At 38.1% G+C, this 15,430-nt stretch overlaps 1 protein-coding gene across 1 annotated transcript in view; it reads left to right on the top strand.

Moving 5' to 3' along the window:
• The window catches only part of prkar1b (protein kinase, cAMP-dependent, regulatory, type I, beta), an 80,365-nt gene that overhangs the window by 34,986 nt on the left and 29,949 nt on the right, over positions 1–15,430 (top strand). Inside the window, exons 5-6 of the mRNA XM_065253008.2 lie at positions 5,194–5,255; positions 7,847–7,893. Of these exons, the coding sequence (XP_065109080.1) occupies positions 5,194–5,255; positions 7,847–7,893 (109 nt within the window). The remainder of the gene's footprint in view (positions 1–5,193; positions 5,256–7,846; positions 7,894–15,430) is intronic.

The following is a 15,430-nucleotide window of genomic DNA, read 5'->3' as shown; positions in this document are numbered from 1 at the left end:
CCAAAGTAAAAGATTAACGCGAGTTATCATCTCCAACTTAAATCTCTTTTCTTAAACTACAAGAAACACATGGATTGTAGGCAACAGTTTAATTTCCTTTTGATGTTGACAAGACCGACATTATCATAATTCCTCTCGCTTGGACTCACAGACTGTAAGTTAACTCCTGTTACCATTGCATTGTGACCGAATCTTTCAAACATGGTAAGGAGCGTCAAATTTCCTGACGCTGACGTCAAAGGGTATTCACACCAATCACAACGTACAGATTAGCTGGCCAATCAGGGACACAGAGCTTTTCAAATTTGTGCATTTCAGGAAGAGAGTGAAATCTGGAGCTACAAAAATGTACGCCATGTGGACAATAATGTGTTTTTTAACTGTAAACCATGCAAACAGATTGTATTATACCAAATACACAAAACAACGTTGCTTTTTAGCAGTGAAATAGGTGCTCTTTAACGATTGTCTTAGCTGTAAAGCACCCTTGCAGGAAAACCAGTATCCCATTATGGAAATCAGCATCCAATCCAAATCTCTGGTGATTTTCCCCTTAAGGTCTTAACGAATAACTATTGTTTGGTAAAATAATACAAAATATGATTATATATTCTTTATATTATGTACACTCTTTGCACTGCAGTGGTTGAATGCACAAACTGCTTTCTGAGGCCTACATTAGAAATGGCATTGGGTCAACATAGAGGATGACAGCATCAATCAAACACAGCCAGATGCTTTTTACCAAAACGAATTACAGGGCATTCAGTGCATCTATTTTACACTTATGTGTTTCCTGGAAATGGAATCGATTCATTTCAAGTTTATTTTTATCAAACTTTTAGCAGCTTTACAGTAAACACATATTAATAAGTATATAAAATAGATGGTATTAGGGGTGGGCGATATGACCAAAATCTTCTATCACGATAGGATTAATTTTATATCATGATAACGATATGTATCACGGTAGAGTTTTTTATGTTTTAATAAGGTTTAAATCTTTAATACCATAGAAATGTTCATAATTCTCACAAAAAACATATACAAGCATAGAAAGAAGATAAAAACAAACAAAACTCAAGCTCTCTGAAGATACACAGTCAATAAGAATGATAATAAATAATTATGCATGTATGTATAGGCCTATATATATTTTTATTTAAGGTAGAAAAGTGATTTAATCAGGAGCAGTGAGAGATTTTTTTCTCAATGCTGTTTGATTAACACGAGTGACAGACAGGAGCAAAATTAGGTAACTTCCCCTTTAAGACCAAAGTCCGGATCCAATACACTGTTACACATGCGCTTTCTCTTTTAGCTGTTTACTTTCTCTTAAGACCTTACTGGTCGTGTTTATGATGATGCTTGCAAAGACGGGAATTTTGACGCATATGTGTATTTAAGGCCAATAAAGCGGGAAAAATGCTCACGAGCTTAATAAGCAGAGGTCGCCGACTTGCGCGCTCCTCACAGACAGAAAGAGCAGCGGTTGCGCGACTTGTCCGCTCCTGACACACAGAAAGAACGCACGCATACAGATCTGTTGTCTGTGTTTCAATGGCTTAAAATAACTTGTTTTAAAACTGCAGTGCTTAAATACGTGTACAAACGTTACGTTTTCGCGACCACACGCACAGGAGCGTGACGTGGGCACGTAACCTCGATAGAAACGATAGTCCAAAATCTCTACCGGTTGACAAATTTCTACCGGTTAATTTTGTCTACCGGTTTATCGCCCACCACTAGATGGTATTATTGCATTTTGTTTTTTACAAAAGATGGACAATTGTCTAAGGGATTGTAATCAGGACGTTATATTTAATTTAAAGCGACTTACAGTGCATCACAAGGTAAACATTTTTTATCACCATGTGTGTTCCCTGGGTTCGAACCCATGAACTTTTGCGCTGCTAACACAATGCTTTACCACTGAGGTATAAAGAAGCATGTTTTAGGAGAAAGGATGTTTATAGTGCTATTTAAAGGGGTCATATGACTTTGCAAACAAACATTATTTTGTGTATTTGATGTAATGCAGTGCCTTTACGCTCGGGATGTCAATTTATGCAATTTCCCATATTTGAAGATTGTTTAAATTAACGAACAATCAATTGAATAATCGTTAACAGTAATAGTGCAATAAGCCTTTACTGTAGTGGCATAAAGCCAAGGACATAAAAGTGTGCGTAAAAACGACAGCTTTCCCACTCGAATCAAAAGATTTTATTTTGTCTAAATAACATGCTAGTGGGATTGTTTCGATAAAATCATCAATTTAAAAGTATCTGGTAATGAAATATAATAACTAATAGACACAGTGTATACCTCCGCCTCACATGGGCACTTTGCAACCGTCGCATGAAGTTTAAAAGCATTGAGCATCGTTGTGATCATGGCTAGTTTAATTTCTGCGCGCTAGCTTAATTTTGTCTCCAGCTGTGTGTTTTATGCAGGCGCCGCACACACGTGCATAATCTTGCTTATTTGACAGTCGTTAATTTTTATCGATTTAATTCTTGTCGACCATTAATCGAAGATTAATTATAGATAATTGTTAACATCCCTACCTTACGCGGTTCAAAAAACATTTTATTTTCCACATACTGTACATTATTATTGCTTCTCTATGCCCTGCCTTTCTGAAATGCGCAGATTTTTACAAAGCTCATTGTTCTGAAAAGTCTGGTGCTCTCTGATTGACCAGCTATCCAGTGCTTTGTGATTGGCCGAATACCTCAAGCGTATGACGGAAATGTTACGCCCCTTGCCCTCATACCCTTATACAACATGGCGGAGACGGCAACAATACTACAGCGAGAATAAAATAAAAGCCATGGCTTTTTTCTTTGCATATTTAATTGGGTGGAGTTAAGCAAATCTTCTCACACAGTGAGCGTGTTTAAATGAGGCATTTTAGAAAAGCGTGGATGAACCTTCACTTTAAAGGGCACCTATTATGCAAAATCCACATAAATGTGTGTTGGCAGGATGTGAACACAACCACCCTACAATGAAAAAAATCCATCCGCTCCTTTTCTTTTCTTATCAATGTGAGGTCACATTGATAAAGCCCCACCCACTTAATGTACTGCATTACCATAGTTTCCGCCCTCATTGAGCTGAACACTGTCCACAATATCTCAATAGTGAGATACTATTGTCTCAGACTGATCTCTTTTAACTAAAAGCGCTCACTGTTTGTTGGTAAGTGATTGAGGGCAGTAGCTCATTTGCATTTTTAAAGGTACAGCCTTTAAAACAGCACTTTTTTGTGCCTACACAAAAAGGGGGATTTTGGATATACTATATAATAAATGATCTATGGGGTATTTTGAGCTGAAACTTCACAGACACATTGAGACTTATATTACATCTTGTAAAAAGGCCATATTAGGTGCCTTTTATGAAAGAATATCTCTTTGGGTTTGAGACTTTAATCTTTGCGACTTTACTGATCTTTTATATGCACAAATAGCTTTTAACACTTCAAAGACAAAGGAAAACATGATCGCGTCATGTAACCCCTTTAAACAAATATGCATATCAAATTCTCCACAAGATGCATATTTGCACAGAACTGTGTAAAATATTTGTCTGCAAGATTGTAAACCAATGACCTTGGTTTGGCCATCACCATGTTCCAGCAATTGAGCCACAACTTCTTTTTGTACAACTGTGCTGTCAAACATCTGTTTGCTCCTTTCCTAAATTTGTTAGACCATCTCAAATGTGAGAAAATGTTTCTCCTTTTCCGTAATCTCATTGCTGAAACAACTCAAAATTAGTCAGACTTTTTCTTCTTATTAGCAATTTTTTTATATCCACATCATTTTCGGTTCTTCGTTTTAGGATATATTTAGAAAAGATATGTACTGTAAGAGAAAGTTGATACTGTATTTGAAACATAAATGAGATTCTCCTGAGGTTTGAAAATCCAAGATGTAAGTAATTAAAGTTTCCTAAGGGGCCACCTTCTCAAACTTCTCTATCTCCCTGTACGTCAAACATGTCTCCTCTGATCTTATGAAAATGGAAATTGTCATATGACATCACATTTTAAGATGAATTATCCTGCTCATCATCCACTTTTTAAATACATTATAGTGGCAGATTGTCCCTCTGTTCACATTTCCAGAGAAAATCATCCTTTAGCCCCTGTAAGTGGCGGACCGCCGCGGGTTGGGAATCAGTCTGAATGCGGGGAATCCCCACGCTCAGACAACTGATGAGAGCTCTCGTGTGAGCGGGGGAACGTTTTAAACAAACATCCTTTACACTTGGTAAACTTCTAAAACAAATGAGAAACCAAGAAGACCACCTACTAGACGCTTGCTCATTTTTACTTACGACTGGATTACGAGCTTTAGCATCTTTAATCATCACTATACATTTTCTTGTGATGTTTATTGCAAGCAATTTATTTTTATATTCATAAATATGAACAAAGGGGAACTCATTTTCACTGGTGCATGATGATTTTGGTTGGGTTCTTTTGATTGGGGACTTCCTAGCAATGCCCTGGCAACCGATGATACAATGTGTATGACAACAATGTAACAATGTATATATTATAGCAGCAAACACCATTTCTCCAATGAATGATATCCATTTTTCTCTCTCTTTTACACACACAAACACAGTCTCTCGTTCAACAAATACATTTACTCACTCTGCACCCAAACACAACATTAACATAAACACAACATGCAGGGGCATTGACGACACCACACAAGCAGCAGTGAATAAACACTGTTATGACCCATTGCAGTAACCGGAGAGGTGTATTGTGGGAAAGGAGTCAGGGGTCGTGTGTAGTGGCTGACACATCAGTAGCTATTGCAACACAACGAGTGGAAGTACATTATCAGGGTCATAAACTCTTTCACACAAGCGCAGTTGTGTCATGTTGTTTAAGGGCCGTGTCTTGGGAAGTACACAATATGTGCATTCATTATCTGTGTGCTGTCTGTTAAACCGTATGGCGAGCGGTCGCGTGCTTCTGCGCATATGGTGTCAACTGTATAGATGACAGGAAGGGTGCGATACAGTAGCATTGACAGGGTCATGATGCGTTTGGTTTCAGCATGTACTGTACTTTTGTCATAAAGATGACATTGATGTTATAATAAGAATTCTGGCTGTTTTATGTGTCAGAATTGAAAATTAACATGTTTTTTTTTTTTGTTGCAGTGATATATTTGACGCTATGTTCCCGGTCACACACATTGCTGGGGAGACGGTCATCCAACAAGGTAAAAACAATGAGATTGACATTACGCATACACACGAGCACACACACATAGTTTATTTAGCTATGTAAATTGGGATATACCATAGACGTTTTCCTACCCTTACATCGAACATGTGCATTATTAAAAACTTTTTGTGACTAAATATGCTTTCCAAGCGAGGACCTCGTAAATTTCTTATCAATATTATAAATATCGTCAGATTTTCTGTAAACGTCTGTAAACTTCCCCAAAAAGTTTTGTTATGTAGGTAGGTACAGACACACACACAAACACACAGGTTTGTTTCATTGTATTAGAAAGAACCCTTCATTGTTGTCATACCAGTGTAATGATCTTTAGGTTTAGGGTTACCCTTAAACCTAATCCTTATACAAGCCTATAGACATCAGTGGGTTTTACGGCACCCCCACCTAGGATGTTGGTACCCCCCTTCTTGTACACTTTAAAAAATGGCTTTCTAACTTAGTATTTTTGTCTTGTTTTCAGTAAAAATATAAAAAAATTCTTAAATTAAGATGTATTTTCTTGATTAGCAAAATGACCTAGGAAAATAAGTCTAGTTTGTAGACAAAAAATATAAAATTTAAGTGAATTTGTGCTTAAAACAAGCAAAAAAAATCTGCCAACAAAATAAGCACATTTTTCTTGAATTAAAGTGTTTCTGAAAAAAGTAAACTTATTTCAAGATTTTTTTTATTCCATGGGCAGATTTTTTTTGCTTGTTTTATGCACAAATCACTTAAATTTTATATTTTTGGTCTAAAAACTAAACTTATTTTTTGGGTTGATTTGCTCATCAAGAAAAAGCATCTTAATTTAAGAATCTTTTGATATTTTACTAAAAACAAGACAAAAATTCTAAGATTTGTTTTTTTTGAAAATAATTTTTTGCAGTGTAGTTAAGTAAAATATATTAAGTAAATATATTAAGTAAAATATATTTAAGTAAATTAGCGCTTAAAACAAGCAAAAAAAATCTGCCCATGGAATAAAAAAAATTCTTGAAATAAGTTAACTTTTTTCATAAACACTTTAATTCAAGAAAAAATTGCTTACCCCATTGGCAGATTTTTTTTAGCTTGTTTTATGCACAAATCACTTAAATTTTATATTTTTGGTCTAAAAACTAGACTTATTTTTTGGGTCGATTTGCTCATCAAGAAAAAGCATCTTAATTTAAGAATTTTTGGATAGTTTTACTGAAAAGTCTTTTTTTGCAGTGTATCCCCTGTGCATTACCAACTTTCTTGTGCTTCGATAATTGTGCATATTACATTTGTGACTAACACAAATCAGGTACAAAAGTTAGACTTAATATACAAATCTGCATATATTGTACCAATATCATGACATGGTGAAGTATTGCTGTACACATACAACACAGTTGGAGTGGCAGTTATTTTAGTCATAAAAAGGTAATATTTCAAACAGTGTGATATATAGACATTTAGTTTTGCATGGAGTCATACAGAGAGCGTACATACATGTCGTACATGTTCTCTCTGCAATGCAAATGTTGAAAGAGTTTCGATGCATGTATCTAACACGGGCAGATTGCCCATAAAAGTAAGACTAGGAATGTGCTCGTGTGTGCGCAAGTGTGTATGTGTGCGTTTTTGTTCTCGTCAAATATTTGACTGCACTCTGTGACTCGAGGATCGTTTGGCCAAAAAACAGAAACTTCAGAGCCGAGGTGATAAAAGACAGGAAGACAGGAACAATACGAAGAAAAATGAGCTGAATGGGTTGAAAGAGAGAGACACGGCGAGTGAGAGAGGGCACTAGCGCCCGGTGAGTGTGTTAAGATGAATTGCGTGTGTGATTTACGAGCGTTCGGTGCGTTGGGCGTTAATTAGACCCGTGAACCCGCGTGAACTCGGCAGAGCACGGATCACAGACTCTTTAAACTCTTAAGCACACACACAAACACACACACTTGCTACCAGAATCCCAAACACCGACTTCAACGCACTTACACATCAAAGCCCCTGTGAACCTCGAAAGAAACGCTCCACGCAACGGCCTTTAACTTGGAAATCAGAGCTCGTGGATTTTGGCACGCCCAACCGTCCATTAAACTCGCAAATGGGCTGCAGGAGATGAAGTCTGGGAATCATTTATATGACATCTCTCTGGGAGGTGCTGAGGGGTTTTAAAGTGTTGTGCCATCTTTTATCTTTTATATGTATGTGTGTTCTTGGGAAATAGAAAAGAGACTGAATCTGGAAAAGATAGGAATCGTCTCTCTTTATCTTCCCCTTTATCCTGAATTTACAGTTTATATAAAATGACAATTGCAGTTTATATAACATGCCTTTTTGTGCTTGTGGTGCTAATAAACACATCAATGGGTTGCCAAATAAGGTAAACTTGTGATTGGCTACACATATTATTCAGATGAAATTGCCACATACATTTAAATTGTGTTATATATCCTTTTTGCTTTTAAATGTCAATTTAGATATTGCTTGCTAAAAAAGCAAGTCAAACACTGGATGACTGACAAAAACTTTATATAGGTTTTAGGGAAAAGACTGACAAAGTTGATTGATTGGACGAAACTGATAATGGTCTCTTTTTCCCTTTATCAGGTGATGAAGGAGATAACTTCTACGTGATTGATCAAGGAGAAGTTGATGTGAGTTCATACCCGTTTCTCATAGACATCGGTTGGTGTGGTAGTTAAAAAAAACATTATCACCTGGGCCAGCAGGTTCATTTACACTGACTTTAAGGTACCTCATGAAAACTGCCAGTGTCCTATTTTCATATTTCAAGCCAAAAAGGAAATTATTTGCATAAACATATAGTTTGCATAAAACAATATGTAGGATTTCAAAGTATGGACACTTCCACATATAAATAGTAACTTATGATCCACAAGAAGTGTGTTGGGATGTTTGTGTTTACAGAAAAACTGTCATCTGCTTTGTATTTCTTATTTCTGTATTGTTTTGGGATGCTCGAGACGTTTTGGGGAAGCAACGTTTTGGCGGACGGGTATGTATCCCCAGCCAATAATGAATAAAGATGCACAGTTGTGAGTGGGACTAGACATAAAGTAGCTATAAAAATGGCCTACACAGCACTAAACAAAACAATTATATCATATACCAAAATGCAAAACAGACAAAGCTTAATGTAAAAGCTTGGCTTTCACCTGCTGGCAAGCACTAAAGGCGTACAACACATAATGTAGTGACTTCAAAGAATATAGCAACTGCCTCAGTAGTATCTTGTGATGTACATTTATGTAAAAGTAGTTTATGTAGATACTATAACTGTAAAAATTCCCACTTAATAACCCTTGAGGTATGAACAACCGACTTTAAACTAAACTTTGAATACTTTTCTGTCTAACACACAAGACTCACTGATTAATTTAAGGGTGCACTCACATTATCCATACCAGACCACGCTCGAGCGCGTTTGACCCCCAAAGACTGGTTTGTTTGAGTAGTGTGATCGCTCTGTACCATGCCCCGGCCGGTTTGTAGAGGTGGGCTGGAGCGCGGTTCACTTGGGCTCAAGTGCGGAAGTCTATGGTGGTTTGAGCGCAATCACACCTGAGCGCGATTCAAAAGGAGAGACGTCAATTGCGCGACCACTCACCTTCATCTGGCTCTGTAAAAACCTTTTGATGCGAGCAGCGGGGTTACGTGAATGTCCGAGCTGCACACGTGACGGATCAACTAAGCAATATGATGGCATGTGAGAGGGCTGTGTGTCAATGAGCAACAAACGACTCTGAATAAAAAACACAGATTTAACATTACGATGGGTTCCAGTGTTAAGAGAGCGCTTTCCTTCCTGCTTTTCAAAAGGCTCGGATTGATAAAAGTACATTCTGAGTGCGTACTTCTGGGGATGTAGGGAGGGGGACAATCGTGCTGGGGTTTTGTTTGGATAATATGAGTGTGCCCTAAAGGTGGTCTGTGTAAATGTTAGTGGCATTTATTGGAGAGATTGTGAAGTGCAACCATCAGCTCACTCCTTAATTTCAAAACGCATATGGTAGCCGCCACAGTCGCACAGGTAGCCTGCATCTTGTCGTCTAAAATCTGTTGGGGATTAAACGCTCTTGGCGACATTCATGACTTTCCACAGTGTATGTAGATAAAAACGTCTCATTCTATGGTAATAAAAATAATACAGTTCATCATGTAGGGTCTTAACTGATAATATAGTAATGTATATAATATTACATTTCTGTCAAAAGATCCTTCTAAAAGTTACACAATGCACATTTAAACTAAATCGTAAGTTTGTTGCCGGAGATTTAGAGATAAGAATACATTTGTAAAGTTATGTTTGTACACTAAATATTGTACACTAAATATTTTGTTACTTATTTTTGTTCGGTGGTGATTTGCACATAGACTGTACTGTAGGTCAGGGGTCTCCAACCTTTTTGTGAGCAAGGGCTACCACAATGGATAAAACAATCTGGAGGGCTACTTTTTGAAACTTTTTTGATTTACGATTTTATTTTATTTTACTTTACTTGTTGGTATGTATTAGTATTGTTTAAAATTGTAACATACGTAAACCTAGCCTAGCTAATATAAAAATATGTAATAAATAAATATTGAGACTATTAATAGAATGTGCTATGGCGGGCACCTCACAGAATATGTGTGGGCCCGTGGGCACCACGTCGGAAACCCCTGCTCTAGGCTATAAAACACAGACAAAACCGGTTTCTGAAGAGCACTTTTGAAGCCTAAAGTGGGCGGAGCCAACCAAAGCCATCTTGGCACAGCCTCACTGCACGTCACTACCGGAGAACAGAAAATGGACAAAGAGGTGGAACGTGGGTGGAGTTGAGGTGCCTGGTTACGACAAAATGTACCTCCCTCACAGTTGTCATGAAAGGCAAAATACGCTATATAGAACAAACCATTTTTTGTACAAGGCTGTAAAAAATTTTTTTCAGCCATTTTAACATGGGGGGGGGGATTGACTGATGAGGTCTATGGGATTGACTCCCTTTTGGAGACCCTTGGTTTCACCTGAGAAGAGGGGCCAAGTTTAAATATTATGTTTACAAAAAGCAACTTATAATTACGTAAACTCACTTTTAAGTAGGGATGCACCGATAGGATTTTTTTGGGCCGATACCGATTTAAATAGACAACTTCTGGCGGATACTGATGCCGATATTAAACACTTGTAAACTATACTATACAGTTGGTCTATTAGCTAGTTTATTTCTGCATCAAATTATTTTTACTGAACATGGATTGGATCTGATCAACATTCAACTGACCAACATAATAAGAGAGGCACAAATTAAGCTAAAACAAATATAATAAGACAGCATGACAACCTTCAAAGGTGGTTTTTGCTATTCAGCATTTATTTTATTAACAACTTTAACTCATTTTTTACATATAATGGATTTCTTTATGCAGTTAATTAATAAACAATCGGTATCAGCCTTTCTCGTGCTATTGCCGATATGCCGATGGTTTCAAATTAATCAAAAATCGGCCGATAAATATTGGCGGCCGATACATCGGTGCATCACTACTTTTAAGCCTAATTTGAAGAACTGTTATTTTAATGACAATCCTATCTTTATATTATAATTTCAAGAACATGTATATTTTGATATATTAACACAAAAGGTTTTATTTTCTATATGCAAAGTATAATACCTTATTTTGTCCTTAATGTCAGGGTGAAATGTGGATTGTTGATGCCAATGAGAACAGATAATATCTTGAATAACGTTCTCAGATTTACTGATATGGCTGTTTATATAAGTCATGTAGATATACTGTTTATGATTAAAATAGAGATAGTGGCCTTTCTTAACACTACAGACAATCAGACCTACTTATTGTAAGTATTGTTTTACTTCCCCAAAGATCACAGATAAAGTTCATGTGAATACTATCATACTATCATTTCTTCAGATATCTCTCTACTTGTTTTGTTTTAAAGAAAAGTGTTAAAATAGCTTTTCTTTGTTAGTGCATGTGTTTTATTCAGAATTTGATTTAATCACCCTGGGTATCCGTTCAACCTGTCAGCTTTTACTAAAATGAGCTTTTTAGGAAACAGGCCATATGCCTGTGATTTTTTTTTTTTTTTTGCTACAGGAAGTCAATTTTTTTCTTTATTGTAACAAAATGCAATGTCTAAATCAGGAGTGGGGAACCCTGGGTCCTGCAGGCCACTGTCCTGCAGAGTTTAGTTCCAACCCTAATCAAACACACCTGAATTTAATTTCCAAGTAATCCTGAAGACTTTAATTAGATTTTTCAGGTGTGTTTAATTAGGGTTGGAACTAAACTCTGCAGGACAGTGGCCCTCCAGTACCAGGGTTCCCCACCCCTGGTCTAAATTATTCCTGGATGCACAGACAGCAAACACTGTATGTGTGATAAAGAATTTCATTACATTGACATAGACAGTCATATTATTCAGTATGGCTGGATCAACTGGGTCATTTCACCCACCTGCCTGAATTCTTCCACCCTCAAACGTCTGTGTGGATGCTCATAAAAATGAGTCACACAGGCAACACTACTGTATATACAGTATGTTGTTTTTGCATGAGTGGTCTATGAACTGATATATCAGTGCTAATGTTTCTCCTGTGGTCTGGATGAGCGCTGAGGGCGTGTTGAGTCAGCGCTGGGTCAATGCCACATCAGATTGCAGAGTATCAAGCTCTTGGTTCAAGGCCAGCGTGCTAAGACCGGAGTACCTGAGAAGACCTCTTGTCTCGGTCAGCTAGTCGTACGGACGCAAAATACATATTCACAGACATTTAGATGGTTTTATGATATTGTTATCGAGCTAGCCTGAATTTATAAATCTCCCAAGTGACTGCACACAAAAACACACTGGAATGTCAAGATGTTCCTTAAATGTGACTGTAATGTCTCTAATTAGAAAAAGGAATAAATCTGCTATGATGCTGGAGAACGTCTTATTGCGCACTATTTGGGTGCAGGCTTACATTTGGGATTCATTACTGCCTGTGCACTATTATACTGCAAACACAGTCGGTTAAAGAAACTTAAGGTCTGTGGATCTATAATGTATCCACTATCCTTCAAAGTTAAAGGGAGAGTTCACCCCAAAATTAGAAAATGTCCTGGCTGTTCCAAGCTTCATAATGGTAGCAAATGGTGCTTCTGATTTGAAGCCAAAAAGTCCATCCATCATTCACAGAAGTTATCCACAGAGTAAGAAAAATATCAATATTTAAAACGTTTCCCGGCCAGGGTTTTGATTTATCCAGGACTAGGCCTTATAGTTAAATTAGGCTATTTAAGTAGTTTTACAAAAATTCTTTACAAAAAACAATACTGGTGTGCATCTTGAGACAAAACAATTGCACTGATATATATTAAAGGCGGGGTGCATGATCTCTGAAAGGCAATGTTGACATTTGTAATCACCTAAACAAACACGCCTCCCTACCCTAATAGAATCTGGACCTTCTTTTGATAGACCCGCCCCACACATACGCAACCCAGGTAACGATGTTGGTTAGTAGACACGCCCCTTACTGATGATTGCCTACAAGTGTGTTTTGGTACTCGGCCCTACTCCCTTAGTTTTTCAAAAGTCATGCACCCTGCCTTTAAGATACGTCAGTACAAGATACTTTTAAAATAAGGCCCCTCAAACATGCATTTTAGTCTGGGACTAGAAAAGCCCTGTCCAGGAAACTGACCCTAAGACGCCCCTTCACATCTTGCCACATTCCCATCTTGGGTGTGCATTATTTTCTAATTATTCAACGCCCTGCCACCAGTTATTTCTTACCTAAACAGGCCATTCAGCTTGATGATTTTAAGGATTTGGGAGACAAAAATAAGCAATAAATCCTATAGCTTACATTAAAGAAGGGCCCAAACCCAAATTTAGGATCAGAATATTATAAGCACTTTGGATGTGTCCGAAAAAGTACACTATACCCTTTAAAGGGATAGTTCGGCCAAAAACGATATTAAACCCATGATTTACTCACCCCAAGCTGTCCGAGTTGCATATGTCCATCGTTCTGATATTTTAGAAAATGTTTTAGATCTTTCAGTTGATTAAATGTAATGCTACGGGGTCCACCCATAGTCCACGACCTTCAAGTCCAAAAAAAGTGCGTCCATCCTTCACAAATTAAATCCAAACGGCTCCAGGATGATAAACAAAGGTCTTCTGATGGTAATCCGCGCGGTGTTGTTGTTGAAATATCCATATTTAAAACTTTATTAACGAAAATAAATACCTTACGGTAGCGCCGCCATCTTAGTCGCGTCCGTATTCAGGAGAGAGTATTGGCGTAGTGTACACACTTTTCTTAGTGACGTATGACAAATTCGGAGGGCGGGGGCACAGAGCAGCAGCAGAGTAACCTCCGTAGGCTGCGTAAGCTCTCAGCCTGAATGCGGACGCGACTAAGATGGCGGCGCTACCGGAAGGTATTTATTTACGTTAATAAAGTTTTAAATATGGATATTTCTACAACAACACCGCGCGGATTACCCTCAGAAGACCTTTGTTTATCATCCTGGAGCCGTTTGGATTTAACTTGTGAAGGATGGACGCACTTTTTTGGACTTGAAGGTCGTGGACTATGGGTGGACCCCGTAACATTACATTTAATCAACTGAAAGATCTAAAACATTTTCTAAAATATCCGAAAATGTGTTTGTCTGAAAAACGATGGACATATGCAACTCGGACAGCTTGGGGGTGAGTAAATCATGGGTTTAATATCGTTTTTGGCTGAACTATCCCTTTAATGGTGCACTATTTGAGGAAACATCAATTTCTTATGGTGTCTGAAATGTCTCGGTTTTCATTCACTCCTTCAAGTGAGCTATATGAGTGGAATAATGAAGGAGGGCTATTTCGGAGAGAGCCCTTGTTTTTTTAATTTGTGCCAGTAAGTAACCACTAGCAACCATTGGGAACACCTTAAAATTCCCATAGCAAGAGTGAGTCCAAGATGGAGGCGTTACTGGAAGCTTATTATTACAGTTTATAAAGTTTGAAATCTGGATATCTTTCGCATCAGAAGACCTTTATTAACCCATTGGAGACGTGTGGATTACCTCTGTGAAGGATGAATGCACTTTCTTGGGTTTTAAAGTCAGAAGTTGTTCCCTGATCGCTGTTTTCCAGCATTATAAAGCTTGGAATAGCAAGGACCCCAAATGTGTTCGTCTGAAAGAAGATGGACATATGTATCCCAAATTGCTTGAGATTGAGTAAATTATGGGGTAATTTTGAAATTTGGCTGGAGTATCCCTTTAACAGTCCCATAGCATCCTTCTGGCAACCATCCAGCAATCTAACATTCCCACAGCACCCACCTGGCAACCGATCAGGACACCTTAACCATCCCATAGCATCCTCCTGGCAACCATCCAGCAATCTAACATTCCCACAGCAATCACCTGGCAACCGATCAGGACACCTTAACTATCCCATAGCATCCTCCTGGCAACCATTCAGAAAACTTTAACAAATCCATAGGAACCTCCTGGCATCTACCCAGAGCAATTCAAGCGGCCACTCGCACCTTTAGAGAATATGCACTCCAAGGGACAAACCAAAATTAGCATCTGCAACTATCAGCAGGTTTTCACAGATGCCTGCTGACATTCGGTTCAAATGTAAACCTGTAAAATAGCCAACTTAAGGACAGAAGGTTTATTGAAACGAAAATCCAGATCGCCTCACCTGCTCATTCCTTCAGCCCTCTGGCAGCTTCTGCGTTTTTTTTCTCTCTGATGAGGCCGTGACCCAAACCTGCTCCAGTGGCCACAGCAGAGATACCCGAGGAATGTGCCTTCAGATGGCTGGCGAACAGCCTGACCCGAGCAGGACATAGGATGATTTATTTCAGTCCATTGCGTTAACATTTTTTTATCTGCTTTCATAAAATCTACAAGTGGTTTGTATATCAACAGGCGTAACCGAAGTACCCCGAGTGCAAAATGAGCTCTTTGTGTGTGGTTGTTAAAAAGATTTACTGAGATGTTTCTGGTTTTCTTCACTAACTTCTCATGGTCATGCCAAAGTATCTCAGGGTGGATGTGTTATCTTATTCCACTTAAGACACCCTAGAATATCTAAGCAGGTTGGGAAGATAGACGCCTTGAGCAGTGTGTTATCAGAGCACCTGCATTCACATGAATGCCCTCGAC

This window comes from Paramisgurnus dabryanus, chromosome 3, assembly GCF_030506205.2.
Source record: "Paramisgurnus dabryanus chromosome 3, PD_genome_1.1, whole genome shotgun sequence".
Lineage (NCBI taxonomy): Eukaryota > Metazoa > Chordata > Actinopteri > Cypriniformes > Cobitidae > Paramisgurnus > Paramisgurnus dabryanus.
Note: the sequence above shows the minus strand (reverse complement) of the source record. Positions and strands in the feature narration are given on the sequence as shown.